This window comes from Aythya ferina (assembly GCF_964211825.1).
Source record: "Aythya ferina genome assembly, chromosome: 2".
Classification (NCBI taxonomy): Eukaryota; Metazoa; Chordata; class Aves; order Anseriformes; family Anatidae; genus Aythya; species Aythya ferina.
Genome location: NC_140297.1, coordinates 71,635,334 through 71,659,831, shown reverse-complemented (window position 1 = coordinate 71,659,831; position 24,498 = coordinate 71,635,334). Strand labels below are relative to the sequence as shown.

The 24,498-nt window shown below is 41.4% G+C and overlaps 2 protein-coding genes and 1 long non-coding RNA gene across 7 annotated transcripts in view; 1 reads left to right on the top strand and 2 right to left on the bottom strand.

The window, feature by feature from the left end:
- Positions 1-1,114: 1,114 nt before the first annotated feature.
- Positions 1,115-9,118, bottom strand: LOC311432420. Of its 2 annotated transcripts, none has more exons than XR_014690050.1 (3): positions 9,057-9,118; positions 4,972-5,040; positions 1,115-2,751 (listed from the first exon to the last, which is right to left on the bottom strand). It is a non-coding gene; the product is annotated as an uncharacterized lncRNA (long non-coding RNA). The 2 variants fall into 2 exon arrangements; XR_014690051.1 differs by lacking the exon at positions 9,057-9,118 and adding an exon at positions 5,202-5,480.
- Positions 9,119-9,147: 29 nt separating this feature from the next.
- Positions 9,148-14,259, top strand: PPP1R3G (protein phosphatase 1 regulatory subunit 3G; the record flags this gene model as incomplete). The annotated part of the gene is given in 4 exon segments (XM_084510906.1): positions 9,148-9,167; positions 10,124-10,188; positions 11,897-12,136; positions 12,139-14,259. Coding segments are annotated over 4 exon segments (1,377 nt in total). The 3' UTR covers positions 13,191-14,259.
- A 6,813-nt stretch (positions 14,260-21,072) lies between these two features.
- The window catches only part of LYRM4 (LYR motif containing 4), a 91,692-nt gene continuing 88,266 nt past the window's right edge, over positions 21,073-24,498 (bottom strand). For all 4 annotated transcript variants that reach the window (XR_014689217.1, XR_014689218.1, XR_014689219.1 and 1 more), the window contains one exon: positions 21,073-21,439. Coding sequence is in view for 1 of the 4 variants with exons in the window: in XM_084508262.1 (XP_084364388.1) it covers positions 21,377-21,439 (63 nt within the window). In the remaining 3 variants the exon portion in view is untranslated. The remainder of the gene's footprint in view (positions 21,440-24,498) is intronic.

The window sequence follows — 24,498 nt, the reverse complement described above, 5'->3', positions numbered from 1 at the left end:
AAGATCACAGAATCACAGAATCACAGAATTTCCTAGGTTGGAAGAGACCTCAAGGTCATCGAGTCCAACCTCCAACCTAACGCTAACAGCCCTCCACTAAACCATATCCCTAAGCTCTACATCTAAACGTCTTTTGAAGACTTCCAGGGATGGTGACTCCACCACTTCCCTGGGCAGCCTGTTCCAGTGCCTCACAACCCTTTCAGTGAAGAAGTTCTTCCTAACATCTAACCTAAAACTCCCCTGGCTCAACTTAAACCCATTCCCCCTCGTCCTGTCACCAGGCACGTGGGAGAACAGGCCAACCCCCACCTCGCTACAGCCTCCCTTGAGGTACCTAAAAAGAGCGATAAGGTCGCCCCTGAGCCTCCTCTTCTCCAGGCTGAACAAGCCCAGCTCCCTCAGCCGCTCCTCGTAGGACTTGTTCTCCAGGCCCCTCACCAGCTTCGTCGCCCTTCTCTGCACCCGCTCAAGCACCTCGATGTCCTTCTTGTAGCGAGGGGCCCAAAACTGAACACAGTACTCGAGGTGCGGCCTCACCAGAGCTGAGTACAGGGGGACGATCACCTCCCTAGCCCTGCTGGTCACGCTGTTCCTAATACAAGCCAGGATGCCGTTGGCCTTCTTGGCCACCTGAGCACACTGCTGGCTCATATTCAGCCGACTATCCACCATCACTCCCAGGTCCTTCTCTGCCTGGCAGCTCTCCAACCATTCCTCTCCCAGTCTGTAGCTCTGCTTGGGGTTATTGCGCCCCAGGTGCAGGACCCGGCACTTGGCCTTGTTGAACTTCATGCAGTTGACCTCAGCCCATCGGTGCAGCCTATCCAGATCCTCCTGCAGAGCTTTCCTACCCTCAAGCAGATCGACACACGCACCTAACTTGGTGTCATCTGCGAACTTACTGAGGGTGCACTCGATGCCCTCGTCCAGATCATCGATGAAGATATTAAAGAGGACCGGCCCCAGCACCGAGCCCTGGGGGACGCCACTAGTGACTGGCCTCCAACTGGACTTGGCTCCATTCACCATGACTCTTTGGGCCCGGCTATCCAGCCAGTTTCTAACCCAACGAAGCGTGCGCCAGTCCAAGCCAAGAGCAGCCAGAAAGATAAATCTTTTGTTCTTGGATTTAGAAGAACAGGGATTGTATTGAGAAATAGATGCATGCTTCTTGTAGGAGGAGTAAGAAATGCCATTTTTTTCTTCATTTGGAGGGATAGGTAGAAAATGGCATATAAAGTTACATGAAAATAAGTAGAATCTTTCTGACAATGGCTAAAAAAGGAAAACTCTGCAGGAGAGAAAAATACTCTTGAAAAAAGCTTTTGAAAAAGAAAGCCTAGAAGTAATTTGACTTAATCACTGAATCCATTCAATATTCAAAGTGAAAACGAATCTGCTGCCCTTAAAGTTTTACTCAGTTCATTCATTCAGTCTCCCTCTTTGGTTATTAAGCTGATTCTCTCTGTGACTCCAATCTGATTACTACATCACTCCACAAGATAATTAAGGGCTCCAAATTTTGGTTCCTTAAGATTAACCTGGCTACTCTTGATCTAGTTGAGTTATCCTTAGGTCTGAAAGTAAGAAAGAAAGTTTGAAAGTATTTGGGTGGGACTGCTTATATCATTAGGAAATGATATGCGAGGGAGACAGCTATGGGAATCAATTAATAATTGAGACTCTACAGGCTATGATTTACTTAAAAGATTCACAGTTATATTCTGAATACTTTTACAGTAGTGTAAGCTTGGAATTACTTCCTTAACCTTGGCTAAGCTATGCATGGTATGAGTGACACTGACCCATTGGTGTTGTGAAGAGGATAAGGTAGAACAGTAAAAAAACTTTCTTTTCACCTTAATTGTGCTCATGCATATCCATTGTTTGGAAGGGAAACAGAGCAGAGTGTAAACAGCAACACTTCCTATTCAAGAACATCTCTGACTTGAACACCAAGTGTCTTCTTTCAATTGAATTGTTTCTGAACTCCTTACTGTGCAGCTGCTTCTTGAAATATTTTCTGAATATTGAAAATATACTGAATACTAATACTGAAGTAACTTGAGTCCTTCTACTTCAAGTAAAAAGATAAACAATTCAATTTTGGCACCCTGAGGTTGCATTTACAATCTATCATACTCAAATTGTAGACACTAGATATGAGGTATTGAATCACTGAAGTAGCTGCCTTTAAATGCCTCACCAGTTTGGGAGTGAAAAACAATGAGAGACATGTGGGATTCATCTTTTTGTTTTAGTTGGATATGAAAATGGAGGCGCAAGCAGAGTTACAGCAGATTAGTTGTGCAGACACCAGCAAAGGAAACATATTTAGCTAAGCTTATTCTTAAATATTTACTGTATGGTAATGTGAACTGTCTATTATCTACAGATGGCTCAAAAATGACAACTGCCCTGAACTACGCCAAGCCTGCACTGGGAACAAGGAGCCTAAAACAATTTTATTAAGGTGGAATCTCAATTCATGTAGATATGAATTGTGATAGTATTTGTGGTAAGGTTCAATATACTTACTTTAATTTACTTACTTATTTACATGAGTAAGGATGTTCTCTGCAGTATGCACTATGGAGAATCCCATGAGGAAATCCAATCGCATCTCCAGAGCAGGACTGGAATACTGTTCAATAAGTAACGCCTACAGCCACACATTGAGCAATGTAGAGAAAAACAACGACAACAGCATTGAGTAGCTGTCTATCTTGTGTGCTTAATGTGAGAGTCCTGAGGGAAAAATGCATAGGAATACATAATTAAAGACTGTAACCTAAACAATACGCACCAAAACACCGCATTAAGGCTACAGAGGCAATGTCACTTTGGGCAGCTTTTAGCATATGGGTGCTCACATCTGTTTTCTCAACATACTTTTTACATAGATTTTTGTGGGTAATTAATAATAAGCTCTGCTTTACTCTTTAGAAAAAAAAAAAAAAAAAAAAAGGTAACAGTGCACTGATTTGAGGAAATAACACATATTTCATAATTGAAATGCAGGCACTAAAAAGAGTAGACAAAGTGTGTTTTACTCACTGGAGTTTGCAGGAGAAGTTTTATTTATATCTCTGTTTATGGCTGCTGTTGTTTGTCCTTTGGCTAGGATACTGGGACTGGTCTTGAAATTGCCACTGAAATTGTTACCTCTTTAATAAACAGTAACAGACATGAGTTTGTACAAAACAGTAGGCATAGAACTTCTGTAGTTAGATCTGGTGTGATTTAGCTAATTAGTATTATATTTTATAATGTTTATAACATTTTACAATATCAGCTTGGGGGTGTATACCTGCCAATTCTGTAAAGCACTGACTTCACTGAAATTACCAGTGTTGTATCTACACAAACATTTACAATTAAATACTTGCTAAAATAATTTCTAGACTTTGGTCAAATTATTTTACTATGACCATTTGCACCACTCCCGTTTGTTCAGCATTTTTTTGCAAATATCCAGTGCAGGCACTGGTAAGCCTAATATTTATTTTTTCTAAACCGTTCTGTGCATCCAGGTTCTTCTACCGTGTGTGTCAATACATTCAAGAAGGTATGACTTTCACAGCTCAAGGTGATAAAGTATAATGGAGGCAGGGAGGCAGAAAGCAGCTTCCTAAAATGTAGTCATTTTCTTACATTAAAAAATGATTAAAGCATCTGATTTGGTTTTCAGAACAAAATATTGCAAATCTATTATATATAGAACAGTTCAAGATTCTTTGAAGAAAGGAAATACAGCATCTTTTCCAAACAAATCACAGTTTGTTCACTGAAGAAAGTTTATTTCTTATAAAAACAACCCGTGAAAAGTTTGTTGCTTTAATTTGAGAAACAGGAACAATGTTTTAATATAACTGCTAACCTTCCAGAATCTTTTGTGTGACAGGTTCATCTGTGATCCTGACTTCACATTCACACTCCTCCTCCTTCATCCTCTGGCTAATGATTACTGCCTTCTCTTCCTCCCACCCCTGGGCTGCAGCAGGTTACCTCTTGAAGTGTGCTAACATACTCTTGTATTTTTGTTTGACGGCCTGTTTCCATTCTAGATTAGTACATGACAGGGTCATATGTGCATTGTATTAAAAGGTATCAGCTCTGTTTTGCTTCAAACAGAAGCAGTTTCTGATTTTAAAGCGTTTTCTGATTTTAAAATGTTAGAAAATGCTGGCTTAGTTTGCAGGAGAGATGATCTTTCATATGCTACTTCAATTTTTCATTTTGTTGCTGGATAGGAATGCATTTGCAATCAAATGAAGTTTAAAAGCAATTACAATCAACCACACCACTAGATGGAGCTTCTTTTCTGCCTTTCCTCCTAAAGATGCTTAAATTAGGACTGAATTCATAGTATGTAGGACCTATTCTATTTATAGTCAATGAAATATAAAGCTTTTTTTTTTTTTTTTTTTTTTTTTTTTTACTTCTGGTGATGCAGGATTGAGCATGCCTCCATTCATATATGGCTATGTCAGTGACTTTTATTTGAATACTCTTAATGATAGCCATTAATGCCAATCCTTTGCTTTTGCAGCATTAGGCAGTAGCACTCAGTCCTAGATTTCTTGTTCATGAACATGAGTTTTGAGGTGCAGGCTTACTTGCTAGAACAGCATGTTGATAGTAAAACAGCACATATTTCTCCTGTTTCTTTCCTACTGTTAAAACTATTAATATTCTTTAGAAATGCAAATCTCTTTGTTCAGACCACTACATAAGCTATTTCATTCACTGAAATTCAACTGTTTTTTTGTTTTTGTCTTTTAGCAGTACTGTGTGTACTGTGTTACAGATAGCCAGCTGCAGATACTATAGAGTACAGATACTGTACATCAACTGCATAACTGTATATGTACATCAACTGAAATAATCCTTTCTTAAGTCACAAGAATCAGTATAAACAACTGCAATAAAAATTCTCTCTTGCAGGACCTTCTATCAGGTACCTACCTGTTTTGCTGTCTTCTAACATACCTTAGCAATTCAGAACAAACTCTAATTGTGGCAGTCCTGGGGAACCTAAAAGAGTCAGGGTTGAATTTACTCCTTTTCCTGCAGTTTGGAAAACTACGCATTCAAGCAAACTATTTTTAACACAGCATTTATACATCAAGGTTATGACTTAAAGCCTACTGACGCGTTTTAAGACAAGTGAGAGAAATAACTGACGTACTACTTACCCAGTTGCGACTGCTGTGCTGAAAAGGTTGCCCTGCATTTGCTAGGAGTTACTAGAACGTGCTATATTGCACAACTCTATTTTCCCAAAAGACAGAGGTATCTGAGCTGATGAGGTCAGGTTAACATTCGCTTTTAAAAAAGCCAAGTCCAACATGACTGTGAAGCACGTCAGAGGCTTCACCAGCTGACGTGGCAAAGGCCCCTCTGACCAGCTGACCAACTCTGTTGTCCAAGAAGTGTCCAAATGAGTTCATGCCACTATTGATTTTGAGCGAGCTACCTTCTTGCTTATGACAAACACAAAAACACAAAACAGAAAACATCTGGGTGTAAGTTCATTTCACTTTCCATTTTCATGTCCTATTTCCAATGAGCAAAAATCTAATGTCTTAGAGAGGAAAAAAAAAAAAGTAAAAAAATCTAAGGTGTTGGACATTTAATGGTTCGTGGCTAGTGACTCAAAAAATGGTTTAGAGATGCATTGCTTCATCAGTTATGCATTATATGCTATCTAGAAGCTCATTTTGGAGTGTATTTCAAGCATTTGGAATTCTGGGGTGTCCTCAGTCAGGAAGTAAACATGTCTTCTGTCTGAGTAAGTTTCCTTACAGAGTTTTAAGGAGATTTTCGTTTTCAGTTTTCCAGAGGCAGACTGCTAGGTGGCAGAGCAGGAGCAAAATCCAGTAACTTAAGACAGATGGCAAGAAAAAAATAGGATTATTTTAATAGCCCAGCAACAGTTTTGGGGGTAGAATGCCCTTTATACTTGGCATAAGATGGAGCTCCATTCTTACTAAAGTCCAGTGCAGTACGATGGCATAATCATAGAATCACAGAATCATTCAGTTTGGAAAAGACCTCTAGGATCATCTACTCCAACCTTTAACCTAGTAATGTTTGTCCTGCTCTGTTGTTTTAAGGTAACTTCTTTTAAGTTTGGGAAGAATGCCATGAACCTTTTGTTCCCCTTAGGTTATCCTTATTAACCCTGGGGCATCTAGAGGAGACAGCAGAGCTCTCTTCTGTGTGGCAGTTCTAGCTGCTTGCTTTTACTGTTTCACAGGTTCTGGTGTTGCCTTGATGTCTAACTTTGAGCAACTGCTGCATAGGGTCTGGAGGCCAGAAACAAATTAAATTCTTCATATGTCCTTGTAAGTAGATAGCCTGTATGTCTTCTGTCAGACTTTTGCTCCAGCAGAAAGCTTTATCTGCACAATTTCCTTTGTCTCTGTTTCTAGCCAACACACTAGTCATCATGATCAGCATGGGGCCTCCCATGAGGTTTCCCACCCACCGCCTCCTCCTGAAACGACTTTGTGAACAGTTTGTTGTCACTAATGACCAAGTTTTAAAAAATCTTTGATACCAAAAACAGATCAGCGAGGAGCCAGGGCAGCTTCTGCAGGAGCTGGGCCACCACGCGGCTCTGTGTCTGAACTCCACATTTCTGTGTAAGCTCTGGACCAGCGCTGTGTATCAAGACATGCAATATAGGGTCAACATCGGGCACTGGGGCTGTTCCCCTCCTTTAACTGCAGCCAAGCAAGAGATGAGGGGGACACCCACCATGAGGCCATCCCACCACCCTCCAGCTGCAGCCAGCCCCTCACAACTCACCCCCCCAACACCCTCGATCCCCTTCTTCACCTCACAGGGACAGGCCCGGGCCTGTAATTACATTACAGTGATAATGTACAGCAATAATGTATGGTGGAATTTGATCCACATTATATTTTTTCCTAGATTGATACGCAAAAAATATACATAAACACATAAACACATTTGGGAAGCTGAAACCATTTTTCCAAGTGACTATCTGAACTTTGCCTTTTCAAATACTCTCTCTTTGGGTTAATTTGTTGAAATGCAGTAACTGTCTGTATTAGGATGGTAGCTTGTACACAGGAGGGTATTTTTTTTTTTTATCATAACATGATTTATTGCTTAAACATCTGACAACCATGACTTACGATTTTCAGGGTACCATGTCAATATATAAAAGTTGACATAAACATCTTACAAATCACAGGTTACTACCTTTACACCTCTTAGAACCACAAGAACCAAATCTGAAATCTTAGGGAATGTAAAATTTTTGTTCAATACGGTGTTTTTTTTTTTTTCACATTGTTTGTTAAAGCATTTTAAATCTTTTCCATGCAATTTCTGCAAAGTAGAAAGTCAAAAAATATTGATGAATCATTCTGTGCCATTGCTATATACTTGGTTATCACAAAGAATGAGCTCAATGTTTATACCACATGCAGAGGAAGAAATCTTGGAGCGATTGAAATCGATTACAAAACTCCAACTTCAGAAAGGTTATTTCACCCAAATGAAGGGACCTTCCTTGGCCTATTGCTAAATAGTTATTAGTAATTAAAAAGGATATTCCACATCATTGTGGGAAACACAGTTCAGGAAAAATGTATTTCTGTATATTTTAAGCAATCTCCACTTCCCATAAGGAATGTCAGCTTCAAGTCTTTTTAGAGAAGACAGAATACAAAGAACAGAATAGTTCAGCTGGAAGGGACCTACAGAGAGCCCTGGGGAGGTAGCACTGCTGGTGACCAGCCAGGTGCAGCCCCATTCACCGCAACCCTTTGAGCTCTACTGCCAAGCCAGTTCATCACCCAGTGTGGTGTGATCTGGTTTGTCTCACAGCTGGACAGTTTGTCCAAGAGGATGCTGTGAGGGACAGTATCAAAGGCCTTACCAAAATCCAGAAAGATATGGCAGACATCTCTAAAAGAGATTGCCTGAAAGGCTCAGAGCTCTGAAGGATTTTGTTTGCTGAGTATCCTGCAGAAAAATTAGGATCTTGGATTTAAATCTTTGGGTTTAAGATTTGGAAACTAAAATGATCACTTACAGATATTTGTTTCCATTTCAGTACTTCTTCCATTACAGACCTAATCCATGCATTTCTGGAGTACAGCTGCTTGGTTTTCCTGCATAAGGAAGAAAATTAGGTCTAATAATCTACTTCTGAATAATTTCCAGTCAGGTTTTATAGACCCACTGAGTCTTTCAGTCAGTGATCATACTCACAAACATAGTAAACTGAATCCTAACCTTATTAAAAATACAGAGAAACTCAAATTTCCCATGGGCTAGGGAGCACTTAAAAAAATAATAATAATTGAGGAGACTATTAATATCCTCCCTGCCATTTTTGTACAACCATATCAGCTGCTACAACTTGGATGAAGAATGTGTTTTTTGAAATGAATAAGATAGTTCAGAACCAATTTTGCTAGAATTTGAGAGAAAAAAAAAAAAAGTATTAATTTCATGTATGAACTGTGATAATCCCTGCATATTTGAAAATCCCTGTAAATATAGTTAAATATTTCTTAGTAGTTATTAGTCATTCAAGTTGTCTGATAAGCTACAGGAGATTTTCTTAAGTAAGACTTGAGTGGGGACTTGAAGAGATATGGCCTATTTGAACTGGCTACATTCTACATGGTAGAGTACTTTCCATCTGGACTAACAGGAAAATCTTCTAGTTTTGGGTTTGAAGGTTGAAGCTAATATTAAAAGTGCATGAAAAGAAATGATGAAAAGCATTTGAATGGACTCCTGGATTAAACTGTGTGGCTGAGTTGCATGAACAGAATCCTCCCATTACTTGACTCTGGGTGTCTGCAAACAAATACTTTTATGTTCATTTTGTGTCCAAATGATGACTATTGATCCAAAGAGCTCGACCAATTTATTAAATTGCACATCAAATAGAGCTCCATCCCAAAGCAGCAAACAAAAATCTTTGATCTAACAAGTCCTGAGAAATATATAACCATGCAATTGCAGTCAGAATTGAGAAAGCAATACCATGAATCACTTACCACTGATTTGTGCATCCCTATTTTTCTCATGTCACTCTGTAGCCATCTTAGGATCAAAATGCTCCTGCAGGATATGTGTATTGAATGCAGGATGGGGATTAGAGGGATAGGGTAAGGAGATGGGAAATAAGAAGGGAGGAGAAGAAAGAAGGTACATGTACAATGTTAATCCTGTGTGTCATATGATACCGTAAACATAACTGGCAATACCCCAGGGAATGCAAAAAGCCTCCTGACTGTGACTCTGCTGACTTTTACCAGGAAATCCCTCCACTTTTATCTTAACATTTTCTTTAGTAACAAATGCAGTAAATAGTACTTGGTAGTCTGAAGCTCTGGTTGCCCCATCCTTTTAAGAGAATCCATTTTGAAATATTTCAGAGACAACACCAAATACCTCCTTAAATAAATGTCCACCATCACATCACTTCAATGTTGTGTAAAGAAATGCCTGTTGTAAAGATTTATCTGATTTCAAGTTACACTCATTTTCAGAATACTAGCAAATGATTACAATAAAAAGAATGAACTTCTCTTTGTATGCTGCTGCCTCATGTAGACTCTTTTCATGTAATATGGATTCCTGTTGTCCTAACTGCTTTTTCAAATTTTTGCATACAGTAACCCTTTTTGCAGATCTGTCTCCCAGATTTATGGAGTATATAAAAAATGTGTATCACTTCCTACAACATTACTTATTTTTTATCAATATTTAGATTAAGTTTCTCATTTTGCAGTCCGTTATTTTGCTTACACCTTTCACATTCCTCTTCAATTTCTATTAGTCCAAATGGTTTTGCATTATCAGCAAATGGCACATTTTTCCCCTTTGCTGCTTAAAACACTTGTTAATTGGTTTGGCAAGCTGAGAAAGCATGCTTTAGTGGAATAAACACCACATGAGGAAGTAAGTGCTGGCTTCTTAATTTCTGTTTTCTTCATTCTAACATAGGTATTACTTTGAGAAAGTAAAGTAGTCGCACTGTATTTTATCTTAAGATTTTTGAAGACATTTTAAGTACTAAGCACTATTAACCATGTTATGTATTCATCTTTCTTCATTTCAGCTTGGTAATTTTAGTTGTCACAAACCTAGAACAGGTAGGCCATGAGCTCTTATTTCGGGGCACAGGTAAGCAAGGGCCTGCATTGCAACCTGTTTTGGTCAAAGTGAATGTTAACAGGACGGTGACACAGCACTGCCATTTATTGTTCTGCCTCATTGAAGCTTTCTTGTAACATGTTGCAGACCTCAGCTCTGTGGTTTACTTCCATTAAAATGAGGGTGGCTAGTTTAAAGAGCTTAAGTGGTGGCACACTGTTCACTTGGACCGGGCTAGGTAAGGGACTGCTCCTCTGAATAGTTCAGCTGACAGCCTGGTGAACATGGCAACTTAAAGCAGAGTGTTGGTGATGAGCAGTTGACGGCAAAATGGTATTAGTAATGTTTTCCATTAGCACAGCTGGTGCCAAAGAGAATGTTTGTCCTTCATTCCTGTTCCTACAATGCTCTAAAATGAACTGCTAACAAATGTGGAGTGCAGTGCCAGAAGCTACAGGAGTCAAACGATTTGGCACTACTAAATAACTGTTGGCTGCTCAAATTTTCACTCGAGGTGCAGGACGAGTATCATCACAGCACTATCTCCTAAGGAAACTGCTCAGTAATGCTTCTGCTGCTCTGACATTCATTCCTCTGTGAGATCCAGACTGCACACTGAGTCAGGCAGCACTCACGTTGGTAGGATGCATTTTGGCAACCAAACGTATACCAAAAATAAAACAAACTATGCAAAATAAACAAACAAATAAAAACCAAACTAAAATATGAACAACAACAACAACAAAAAAAGATAAATCCATAGTGGGAGTGCATTGCTTCAGCTAGTACAGTGTTATTTGCATATGCTTTTTAGTGTCTTTTCCCTCAGAATGAAGGGAAGTTTAAGAGTGAAGTATTTTTGCAATCATCCATGCAAATCATCCACAGACAATAGCAATGGCATGCACAAAGAATGAAATTAAATTTGGAAAAATTCTCAGATATGGGTCTCACGATCGTAATAAAAGTGTCTTGTTAGGAGGATACCGTTTACTACACATTACCCTCAGAAAATAAACCTGTGGCAGAATTCCACTTCTTTGTTTAAAAGGTAAAATTTGTGTTTTGTTTTTCCTCCTGGATAAGTTTTGTTGTTGTTGTTGTCAGCTTGGAAGTTCAAAGACATTCTGACATTCAAGTCAGGGTGCACGTGCACATGTGCCTCAAGAGGCTTTGGACTTTATTTTCCACAGGTGGAGAACTGCGGGCAACAAACGTGGGGGGAGAAAAAGCAGCCAGCAAGATTTGCTCAAAAAATAATAACGTTAAAAATGGATGCATTTGGTGTTCCATTTACAGGGCTTCAGGTCTTAAAGGCATTTGGTGTTGCATTTACCTGCCTTTGGGGTTTTGTCCTAGAATCCAACTCTCAAAGTTTCCCCCAGCAGTCAGGATGGGTGGAAACTGATCTAAACGTAAAAGCTGGTGTGTGTGTGTGTGTGTCTTACAAGCTCTCCACTGCAGGAGATGGACATTTTACCATTAGTACAAAGCATGGGGCCTGCTTCGTGCACTGCTTATGCTATCTCCCCGCAGCCTCCTGCCTCTGTGGGAGCCGGGCTCTGGCTCCGAGGTGATGCCATCGTGGTGCAAGGGTTTGTCCTGCTTAACCCTGGCCCTCTGGGTTTCTTCTTCGGGCCTCCTCTGGTGCTGCCGCGCGATGGATGGAAGCCTAAATGGTAACAGCAACACAGCAGCAGTAACAGCCCCAGGAAGAGCTGTTCTCCCCCCTCTCCAGACCCCATAAAACTCCCGGCGGCGTTGCTCGCGGCTCTCTGCCCCTCGCTGTGGAAACCGCGGCCCCCGGCGGTGGGGGGACGCCGTGCCCGCCCCCCGGCCGCCGCTCACGCCTCGCATTTCCTCCCTGTTCACTCCGGGAGAGGAGAGGGGAGGGGAAGGGAGGGGAGGGGAGGGCAGGGAGCCCGGCAGGGCCCGCCCCCGCCCGCAGCTCCGCCGCAGCCCTCCGGGGTGGCTCCGGGCCCGCCGGGGGACGCGCCCCCCACCCGGGGCCGGCGGCGGGGGCGCCGGATAAAGCGGTGCCGGCCCCCGACGGGACGGGACGGGACGGGACGGGACGGGACGGGCAGGGCCCGGGGGGGGCCATGGCGAGCCCCTTGCAGCCGCAGCAGGAGCTGACGGCCCCCGGCGAGCAGCGGCTGCTCTGGGGGAGCGGCGCGGCGGGGGCGAAGCGGCAGCCGTCGGGGGAGCGGGCGGAGGGGCTGCTGCTGCTGGAGCTGCGCCGCTGCCCACGGCCGCCGGCCCCCGGCGCGGAGCGGGAGGAAGAGGAGGATGAGGAAGACGAGGAGGAGGAGGAGGACGAGGAGGAGGAGGGGGAGGAGGCGGCGGCCGGCGCGGGCTGCTGCCCCAAGTGCAAGAAGCGGGTGCAGTTCGCCGACTCGCTGGGGCTGAGCCTGGCCAGCGTCAAGCACTTCAGCGACGCCGAGGAGCCGCGGGTGCCGCCCGCCGCCCTGTCCCGCCTGCAGAGGCCGCACGTCGAGCCGCCGGAGCCCGGAGCGGCCGCGGGGCTCCCCTGCGGCGGCGGGGCCCTGCTGCTGGAGCCCGACTCCGACTTCCCCGACGGCGGGGCGCCCTCGGCCGAGCGGCTGCGGCGGCAGCGGGTGTGCCTGGAGCGGCTCTGCCGGCCCGCCTCGGCCGCCGGCGTGCGGGGCACGGTGCAGGTGCTGCCGAGCGGCGGCCCCGCCGAGGTGACGGTGCGATACACCTTCAACGAGTGGCTCTCCTTCATGGACGCCCCCGCGGAGCCCCTGCCCGCCGCCTCCACCACCAGCACCACCGCCACCAGCACCGCCGCCCCCGCCGTCGAGGCGCCGGCCGAGCGCTACGGCTTCACCCTGTGCGTGCCGCCGAGCCCGGGGGAGGGCTCGGCCCTGCACTTCGCTGTCCGCTACCGCAGCCAGCAGGGCGAGTACTGGGACAACAACCAGGGCCGCAACTACACGCTGCGGTGGTGCCGCCGCGACCCCGACGGCGGCCCCGGCACTGACGGGACGGGGCGGGGGGGGGGCACCTGAGGTGGAACCGGGGCCGCCGTGGCTCGCGGGGTCGTTTTTTATCACGTTTTGGAGGATGTGAGGGGACTGAGTGGCGTGTGGTTTGGTGCTGGTCTTGGAGAGGTGTTATTTTCTTTCTTTTTTTTTTTTTTTTTTTCCTCGACGTCGTTTTCTGAGGCTTCGATTCGGGCTTCACCGCACCTGCCTGCTCGCTGGAGCGCCCGAGTGACAGGAGCCTTAACGCAGCGCCCTGCTTCCCCTGCTCGCACGGCCCTTCCAGAGCCGCGTTGGGCCTCACCTCTTTGGCATTATTTTTCCAATCCAGCGGTCCCCACCAGCGAGGGCCCCTGATAACTTCAGTGCCTGCCCCACCTTGGCCGTGCCCCCAGCCTCAGAGCTGGGTGCGGGTCAGGGCTGCCCTGGCTTTTGTCACTCAGCGGGCTCTGATAGTGCTCACAGCCTTCCCCAGGCTTGGGTGCGGATCCCTGCGTGCGCCTGGCTAATAGCAGCCAACGGGGACTGCTGCAAAAGTGTTTTTGCTTAAAATAGGCCGCTCGCTGCTTCTCACACAACTGACGGGCCTAAAAACGGGGCAAGGGAGGAGTTAAAAGTGTTTGCAGATAATGAGTCTGTCAGGAGAACTTTGATAACAACACCGCTGAGTAATGTAAAGTAAAAGATGGTGCCTGTCTCACACACATTTCTGTATTTTCATATTTGGGGAGCAGTGACTGAATTGGATGACCTTCTCACTGAGGAGTGACAATGTGATACGGAGAGGGTATCCTCACTAATGAATGAAAGCAAATGCTTTAGTTCAACTCTCCTTATGTTACATTTTGCACTGCATTTCTCAAGTATTTTTAATTTATTCAGCTTATTTTGCTGTGCCTTTTCTAGTATTTGTATGTTGTTGGGAAGGGGGCTTGTGTGCACCGCAGCGCTGGACACTTACCTGATTTCCTCTTCACTCTTGCATTGCAAGCCCGGAGGTGGACTGCCACTGGTGTCCCAAGCCCTGAAACTAAGTAAAACGTACCAATGCAGATGGGTTTGTATGAATAAAAACTTGTAAAAAAGCTTCTAAAAAGCCCACTGATATAGATCTTTTTTCTGTATCTTCGGCCAGCAGGATGTAACCAGATAGTTCGCAGCTCCCCAGCCTGGTCGTGCCCAGGCCCTAACGCGCTGCAAGTTGCAGCTCCTGCAGTGGGGACGGAGCTGTTGGGGCACCTTACATTGACCACGAAGTCTCACCATAACCGTGAACGCTGGCAGCTGACAGGCAGCGTTTGGGACGGGGGTCCTGCCAGAGCCATGCAGCATACTCTCCGAACAGGCGTCTTGTGAGAGCTGTCCTGGGAGGAAGCTTTGCTAGCACAGATGGACAACAAGAAGGTTTTGGTAGAGATTTTTTTATGGCTCCTCTGCAGCTTGACTTACCTTACTTTGACAATAATTTTTTGATGGAAGAAAAAGTAGATATTATCAGGATGCAGAAAAAGCTTTGACCTTTGGATGTGTATTCTTTAGCAAGGCCTTCAGTGATTATCCTCATTTTTAAAACAGAACATGCTGTGAGTTTTCTCAGATCTTCATTTCCTCTGAAGATACAAAACATTTTAAAGCCCATTCTATGTGCCTTAGAAAAATTTGCACCTCTATAAAATTCCCCCTACTTATACAATAGGTGCTCAGATGACCTGCCCTCTCAGTGAGCTGGCACAGAATCAGAGGTGGTGGAAGCAGCAGAAATTATGTGAAAGAGAGGGAACTTCAGCCTGCAGTCCCTGCAGTTTTGCTAACACGTGCTGCTTCTGGAAACACAGCCTGCCCTTCCCCTCCTTGAAGAAAACATACATAAACCGTAGATTATGGCATGAGTACAGCCGAATATAAAGGGGTGTTTAATTCCTCCAGAAGCCATCTTGGTAGTAGAGCCGTACCTGTATCTGTGCTCAGTATCATTGCTTTAAAAATGCACAAAGTAGAAGCTCTGTGCATGCAAACAGCAGCTCTTACTGCTGCTTTCCAAGTTCCATGTAAACTCTCTCCAAAAGTATGGAAGTTATTTAAGGAAGAATAGACAACTCTGTTACTGCTGTACAGAAGTTTGTTTTAGAATAGTGCATTATCAGATTACAGGGTTTTGCATGGAATAATATGCTGTGAATTAGCCTTTCTTCAGATAGTTTTATCAATGAAATAATGTGCTTTTAAGCTGACATGTGTTGGTAATGGTATTAAGACAGATTCTTCATTTAAGTACAATGTAATACTTTGAACTTCTGGGGCCCATTCCTTTTTCTGTGTTTTGTTTATTAATTGCTTCAGAGAAGAAGGAAATTTCACCAAAAAAGGGCGGGCTGAAGGGCTCTCTCCTTAAACAGGATTTAAACGAGTAGCCATATTCTGATTTCTGTATCTGGGCAGAGGTAGATGGAAGAATTATAGCTAGTTGCAGTTATTTATAGCGGGTAGAAACATTCTCTGTTGTACACAGTACACTTCTGTACTTTTAAGATTTTATATAAGCAGAGATTTCCAAAGCAGGTTTCAAAGACCACTTGCACACAGTTCTCTGTATTTTCATTGATGAAGTTACTGGGGGCTATGGAAATGCAAGGCTTTACCAAAGATTACATTGGGCATTGTGTAAAAATCAGAAGTAGAACATGTATGTACTGAATGCTAGCAACCCTTAATAACCAAATACAGGGCTGCTGCTCGATGTTGTAGGTCAAGATACATAGCATATAACTTTATTCTCAAAGAAATAGATTCAAATTGAATTAGTTCTAATTCTATAAAATGAAAAAGCCCGACAGAGTAAAATGCGAAGAGAAACACATTTTCTGTTTGGTTGCATTACTGTTCGTGGAATATTTTATAGAGATTCAGTGCATAGCTTCTGGAGCATGTACTCACAAACACCCTCCCTACCCCAACTTAAGAAATAACAAAGATAAAGATTTGTTAGCACTCTTGGAAGAACTCCAGCTCTACAGATTTTCAGTTTATGCAGATTTATCTTTTCTTTATCTTTTTTTTTTTTTTTTTTTTTTTTTTCCCCATGCCCTTAAGGGCATAACAGAGAGATAGACGTCAAAGGATTTTATAAGTATGAATAAACCCCAAAAGTTTAAAACAATTGAACCTCTATATTGGGTAACTGTGAAGGACATCAAAGTTAAAAGTCCTTTAAGCATTTCTTTGCAGTTTATAATAACGTTTAAATTAAGATTGAAATGATTTCAGAAAAGGACCGTGGAGTTAAATTTACTTTGGCATCATGAAGAACTACAAACTTACATGCAAACTACTTGTGTCTAATTTAAAGCTGGGGCTTTCAGTCAGAACTTGAAAAGTCTGGCTTCTGCTCCCATTGACTTCCTGGGATCTGGATTCAGCCCAAAGTATTGCACGAAGGTAGGGGAAATGATGGAGGTTTAATTGTCTGTTCTGTTCAGACACTTGTGTTTTAGGGTTAGCATAACATGGCACTGTGATGAATGTTCATCTGTCAGAGTTCAAAATCTGTTCTCTGGGCTTGGCAGTAATTAAATCACCTTAATTGTTTTTTATGACTCTATTAAAGAGAGGGAAAATTACTTGCCTTGGATTAGCATATTTCCAAAGACTGGTATAAATATTTATGTGGTGTACTCTTTCAGTAGAAAGCCTGAGCATTCTTCACAGGTCTCCATAGTTCTCTCCCTCCGAACATAGAAGAACAGTCATCTGAATGCACGTCTTGCCATCACTTCCCATTGCCCCTGCAAGGCTTCAGTAGTTAGTGGGCTTAAACCGCAAAAAAGGAAAGAAGTTTAGAAAGAAGCAGCTCTTACAACACACTGATGGTAGTTAATTCTCTGTGTAAACGGCAGAATTCTTTGAAGAAGCATACGTCTGTGAAAGGGGTTTGAGAGTTCCTGTCCTTTTTTTATCACGAAATTGTAGAAAATGCACAGGACTAGAGAAATTACTGGTTTCTCTCTCTTTTTTTTTTTTTTCCTTTTTCTGCTTCCACATTAAGGGTTTGTGCACATACTTTCTTTCTAAAATACTGAAAAAAGATAAAGCAAGAATATAAACTTTTGTTAAAAGAACTACACACATTCACTTTTTTTTTTTTTTTTTAATAAATGTTATCAAGCAAAACATTCCTACAGTATGAAATAATGTTGCCCATGCTAAGAACCAGGGAACGAAGCAATCAGTGTAATCATGACTTCAGTGATGCCAGGATTTCACTGTAAATTATTATGGAAAACTGCGGAAAACAGCCAACACATAACTCCTCATGGCTCTATTTACGTATATATGTGTATACGGTCCTTACTGGACACCTAGAGAGACACACTTACAGTGCATTACAGAAAATAAGTTGAGGGGCTGATGTTTCTCTGTAAAATTATTTTTTCTTTAACCTGTTGATATTAGAAGGTAAAAGTAACACTTTTAATGCTTGGAAACTTGGTGAAGTTTCATACAGAAATCTCTTTCTACATGTTAGTAGTAAGTTAAAATCCTTGGCCTATTTCATCATCAGATGTGAAGTGTTCACATGCTGCTCTCCTGGGTGGCTTTACTTCAGAAGAACTTTCTTGCTGATATATCTACGCATGTTGAAACTGAGCTTTCAAGTGCAGTAAAATCTAGTGAGAAATTGTAACACAACAGGCATGCCTCTCCTTTAAACAGCTATTAATGTTGAATGAAGTATTCTTTTTGCCTTTTGGAGAGCTGTTTCCAGGTTTATATTGTAAAATACATCACAAACCAGTATATGTAGATAGTCAAATTTTGGCACACACTACTGAGGTAAATAGCTTGCTAAACTGTTGAGATCACAGACAGATTAAAGTTTCAGTATAACACAAAAGCAAGTTTTTTTTTTTTTTTTTTTTTTTTTAAAGCATTGCAGCTTTAATAGATATTTATTGAGCTGCCTGCCTTCTATTATAAAGAAAAAGGATATTCCTTTTATAACAGTTAACACTCTACATAAATCATGGGATCATTCCTTTGTGTTCGATCTATTCCCGTTGTTTACACTGCTTTGACAACATCCAGTAAAACTACTGACAGAGTGCCAAGACAGAGATTTAATGAGTACTGCAACGTAAACTCTGCTGCTGGAGCAGGGAAGGTGCAGCAGTTAAGGGCACAGAAACTACGAGGTTGGGCCAAAGTGCCATCTCCCCAGCACGCTGCCTCCACCAGTGACAGTGTGAGTAAGCCAAACAAAGAGTAAGGATAGGGCAAGTGCATGTGAACGTGAAACTGGAGGTGTCCCAGCCTACAACTATTTCTGCTCTGTGCTTCCTAAGCCAGGTGAGGTTTCTGAGTATTTTCCTTTCATAGCTTATAGGATTTCAACAGTAAAGCATTGGTAAGCTGTTTTTACACAGAGCTGGGTACGTTATGACCAAAAAAAAAAAAAAAAAAAAAAGACATAAAAGACATTAGGAAAAGGCAAAATAATATTTCTAGTTATCTTCCAATCCCATACAGCTGACAGGCCGATAACTAACACTAATGGGGAGTGCACTACATGCGTGTTAGTGAGAAAAGGAAACACATCTGGCCCAAACAGGGAATAGACATCTAAAATGCAGTGATTATGTGGGATTTGGGGAGTATACCATTTAGGTGTACTAATACCTTTGCATTTGTGTTTACAAGTTGGATAGTATTATGGAGGTTTTGGGTCCTTCGCAGCAGAAATTTCTCAAGTTACTTCTAGTAAGTGATATATAAATACTGTATGGTAAGCTGACGGTTAATTTGGAATAAGAACTAAATTTTCCTTGACTGAGTAAGCGAACTGTCTTAACCTCTGCACTACAGATTGGGGAAAGAGGGAAGTACAGAATCTGGATCTCATTTTAATTTTTCTTGATGGATTTCTGTAGAATGTATCCTGAAGACTACCAGTGCTCCTTTACAGGTACTGATAGCTAAGGGAGAACCTGAGCGGTAACCTTGAGACAAAAAAGCAGGAACAGATGGCACAAATTAGGAGCACAGCAGTGTTTTATCTACCCTTAAAACTTAACAAAATAATTTTCAGGCTTTAACATAGAAATAATCTCCTTCATACTTTTAAGGCAATTAATAAGAAACTTCATATTCACATGACTGCATGCCTGTATGACAACATGTAACATCTACAGCTGTATTATTAGCAGAAACTGAACAAAAAAGATCTTCGATAGGTACTAGTATTTTGAAAGAAATGACCATGCATGTAAAAGGACTCTATTTGCCCCCCCCCCCTCTTTTTTTTTAACATACCTTGAAAACTGAGATTTAAAAAGTAAAAACGTTACAGATGCAATCATTCCTCTTCATACATTAGGACTACACTGTTTGCAAGGATGTTTATTTTGTTTCCTAGCACACACTCTCCGATCCTGATTTGGTACGTAATGCTGCCAGTAACGAAGCTGTTTTAAAGAAAGATTTTGCACGTATTGTGGATGGCCAAGTTTCTTAGAGCGTAAAACTGGCATTGCTTCCAAGCCTGTGTTCTCTAAACGTGTAAGATGTTATTACATTTATTCGAGTTCACTGGAAGCTTAAATAATAACCTTTCCTCTCCTACACTTCCACCCATTAACTTAAGTGCACTGAATTTTCCAGTTATGAAGTTCTCATTTTAGAATGAGAATCTAACATATTTTGCTTATCAAAATAATTAAATTCCATTTTAATAAAAAATGGATATACTGTACTTTTTTTTTTTTAAAGTGAGAATTTGTAGTCTCAGGTCGTCATAGTATCTTATTCTGTACGCTATATAGTTAATGGAATGCATTACTATACATTTCTACATAACTACAAAATTATAAAGGATACTTTAAATGGCTGTGAGGACCGGGAGTTTGCTCTAAGATACTTTGTCTATCCTCTGCATGAGTAATATTGTCATAGCACGGGCAATGCAAAACAGTAGAAGGTCTAAACAAAGATGAATTTGGGGAAGCAAGAAAAGTAAAAGGTTTTTAGATGAATTTGGGGAAGCAAGAAAAGTAAAAGTTTTTTAAAGGCCACGGTGTCATGGAACTAGTTTTGAGTTTCTGCTTCTGTGTAAAATGACAACAACCACAACAACAAAGAAACCCCGTGGAAGTGCTATTAAAAAGCTTTGTACTGGTTATTTTTTCTTCAAGTTTCTAATAGAAAACAAATATAAGCCCAGCAGTGACTTGAACAGAACCCATATAAAATATAGCTTTTTTTTTTTTTTTTTTAAAAATGTATTTTCTTAAAAGTGTTGATTAATCTACAGATTTAAAAAGAAGCAATAAAAAGCTATCCTGAGTGTTCCACTTCTGATAGGTAAAAGCTTACTTCCAATTCCTGATCTAGAGCACTCGAGTTATTTTCATAAGTAGGTGTTTTTTTTTTCTACTGAATCCAGGAATTTTGTTAGAAAGGGAAATCTTGCATGAAGTGATTTGGTACTTTCTGCTAATAGCTTTACCTCAAAAAAAAAAAAAAAAAAAAAGAAAAGGAGTCAGTGGTGAAAATATATTTTAGAGCTCTCAAGCTGCAAGTCTTACATTCTGTCATATACAATACTACCTATTCCTTGTTGCAGCTAAGGTGAGACACATTGTTAACTCTTGTTAACTCATTGTTAACTCTCAAACTGAAGAAACAAGTGAAACTTATGTCAACTCCTGAAATATCAAGGAATGTTCTTGCTCTGTTCATACCATACGGTTTTAATATTTAAAATGAACTATGTATTTAGTGATTTAATTCAGATGCTGTACATTTTTAAATGAAATAGGATAAGTAAGAATTTACTCTTAGTAACTGAATGAAGGGTTTTAAATCTAACATATCTTTCGTACAAAATGAGAGAAAAGGTCAGCAGCAGGAGAACGTATCTGGTTACAGGTAGTTTAATGAACTTTTATTGCCAAATTAGCACAGGAACTATTTTATCACATGGGACATACAAGCAAACAGATTTCAAGACTACCTTACATGCTATTGTAAATCACAGCAATACATTTTAGAATGTGTGAAACATAAGAAAATAGTACTTTGGTTGCCAAAAACTGAGTCTCTCAGACATTTCTTCTGCTGAACAGAAAAGCTCAGACATGCAGTGATGTTATGCATCTGTATGTGGCACTGTAAGATGCTGAAGATGGTCCAGTGTTGCTTCAGGATCAGTCTTCTCATAGCTATGTGTTTCCTGGACTCTCGATAACCAATTTCTGCGTGGAATACAGTTGGCCAATAGTAACCTGAAATCAAATCAAAATATTAGAAAAAAAGGAAAGTAAACATATATAATTTTAATTTAAACTTCACAAAGGAGATTAAAAACTAACCATGAAGTGAGTAGCCCATGTATTATGCTTTTTCATAATGACATTTTCCTATAAGCATTTTTTCTAAATAATATTTTTCATCACCCTAGGCCTTAAGAAAAATAATGAATATGGAAAATAGCTGCATATATAAGATCTTGAAATAATGATGTTGAGGGATACTGCTCAAAGGCACACATTAACATTAGAAGTCATTACAGAAGAAACGCGTACAGCCTCCATGTTCAGAAAAATGAAAAGAAGGATAAAAAAAAAAAAAAAAAAAAAAAAGATATTATCAGCAGGTATTTCTGATTACGCCTTTGGGTGGAGAGCCTAGATATAAATTGCATGGTAGGGTCCTGTTTTCCAGCTCATTTGGAACCCCAATTTCGTTGCCTCACAAATGGTGAAAAGTTACCTGTACAGTTAATTCAGCAGGAACATTTTACACATGCTGGGACTGACCACAAGAGGTTATTCACACTTCATGTATTTGTGTTTTCCAGTGAGATGAGGAAATGAAAAATAACAAAAATGCAACACTGATGTTGTTTTGATTCCTCCTGTCCTTTTCTAGCCTGCATCGTGACATTGGTAAACTGTAGCTGGCAACAACAGCAGTCACACACAGCTCTTTGCTCAGCAGTTGAGATATGGAAGGAAGAAGTTTCATGCAAGTAGGCTAACGTAAGGAGAAGACAACATTTATTTTAAAAGTATAAAATTTGGAGTTGAATTTTTAATACTGATTATGCCATTTTTTGCCCCTAACTCTCTCCCCAAGGCCTGGGTACACAGCAGCTCTGTGTCCTTTTCACTGAAAATGTTATATTTAATTAAGGAAGTAGGACAAAAAAGGCAGGTGCTTAATTACATGAAGCAGAATATATGTAGCAGAACTTAATACTACACTAACTTTACTTTCTCTCAAAATAGAAAAAATACTGAAATATTTTTTTCAGCATTTTTCATTTCCTATGTTTGAGGGGAAAAAATCCTGGCAGCTCTTAAATTTTCTCATATATGCCCACGCTCACATAAATGTAGATAATATTGCCTTTTAGGAAATGAGCTATTTAATCTTGATTAACAGCCTTGTCTGAAACATGTAACACATTGATTTTAATCTTGAAATATTCATTAGGAGGGAGCACGTATCAGCCATTCTTAAAGGAACAGCAGCTCTCCTTGCCAGCAAATATTCCACTCTTCAGGCACTCGGAGCTAAGTCGGTAACAGCATACGAGCAATTCTGATTATTTCTGAAATTCCTTATGCAGTATGCTGCATAGTGAGCATTTAAAACAAAGGCCACACGTAACTGTGTCATGTGTTACCGAAAGAAATTTTAAGCTGTCACCAAGCGTCACCAAACAGAACTCGCTGCTTCGGGGCTACACGGCAGGCTATATATACTTCACTTGCTGCCTTACCACAAACCATGCTGTAGTGCTTGATTTTTGTCCTCTGTGTGTTTTGGACCCCAAAGAATCTTTACACCTTTCCCACACAGCGCAGCAAGTTTAAAGGGAGGCTCAGGGAGATTACAGAAATGCTGAAACCTGAATTGCCTTTTTTTCTCCACCCACCAGGGAGAGGGATGAGGCTGAGTACGTGACTTCTCAGTCAGTCACACTCAGCCAGGGCACGTGGCTTTGTAGGAGAAAGATGAAAGCTGCTGTTTTTTCTCTGCTCGTGCCAAGAGGCGGTGTTATCTACCGCTGTACCCCTTGACTTGAACACAATAAAGTCACAGATGTGTGTGTTGAGCTGTTTCCTTAACAAACCACAGGTTTGCACACATTTCAGAGTGTACAGCCAGTAAAGCTGTGCCCTTCTGTCTTTGCTAGTCTGCTGCAGCTGACATGCTCTATTGCCTCACTTCCATAACATTTTAAGCTGAACTTTGAAACTTAAGTTTTTTCTTTTTTTAAACTGCTGGCCTCAAATTTCTTAAATTATGATCAAGCTTTTTGCTGTTTCCCATGCACTTCAGACAAAACAAATACATGTTCCATTTATAGCTGTTGAAAAATTCGCGTCTATAAACATCAACTGCATCAGCAGAAAGACGGCAGCAGTATTGACACACGGACATTCATTAACTCTCTGAATCGAAATAACATTCCAAGCACGCCCTCGCGGAAGTTAAGTCTAAAGGAAGCTTTCAACCAGCAAGCATCACCAGGATCATTCTCCCAAAGCTTCTAAAGAGTTAAGTAGCTATCAGTGTTCTTACTTCACCATGCATGCGCATTTAGTTTATACACAGCATGCCATTTACTCTTCTGGCAGATGGCTGGAAGCCAGCACAGAGGTCAGTGTCACAGCATTTTCATTAATCACAGGAAACTGTTGTGGAAAAAGGGTCTAGCATTTGCTCGGCAACCTTGCTGCCCATAATTTTATTTACCTCTGTAAGGTAATGGTGCAATTTGATTCCGCAGGAAAGAATGCACGATAAAGAACCACTCTGTCATCAGGGAGAGACAATCAATAGAAGTATAAAGCTGCTTTTCAGATCTTACTGAATGACTTCTATGTCAGGATGAGTCTGTACTTGATGATTCAATTCTGTCTGCAGAATTCTCTACTTTAAAAATAAGCACGACGCATCCAGGTCTCAAAACCTGACAATTTATCCTTGTTTAAAGTTTTAGTATTATTCTATACAGTCCTTTTTTCTCTTGTGGATGTGAGAAAGTTAATCTTGCCTTCCACCTGAACTCAGGACAAGCCATGTTTTCAGAAGGAAATTTGTCAGCGGACGTTAAGCGAGGCAACAAATGGGGAAAAAGAAGTTACTGAACAGTCAGCACTGATTCATCCTGTAGCACAGCTGTTCTCTGCTTCTTATTTGGTGTTTGCGCATTCACTTACAAACAAGTGCTTTCCCTTGCTTGTGGCTGGCAGCAGGGACCCCAGGAAGAAACTAAACTATTTCATGCCATCTTCCATGGCCAGCTCTGCCACACCGCTACATCGGGTCT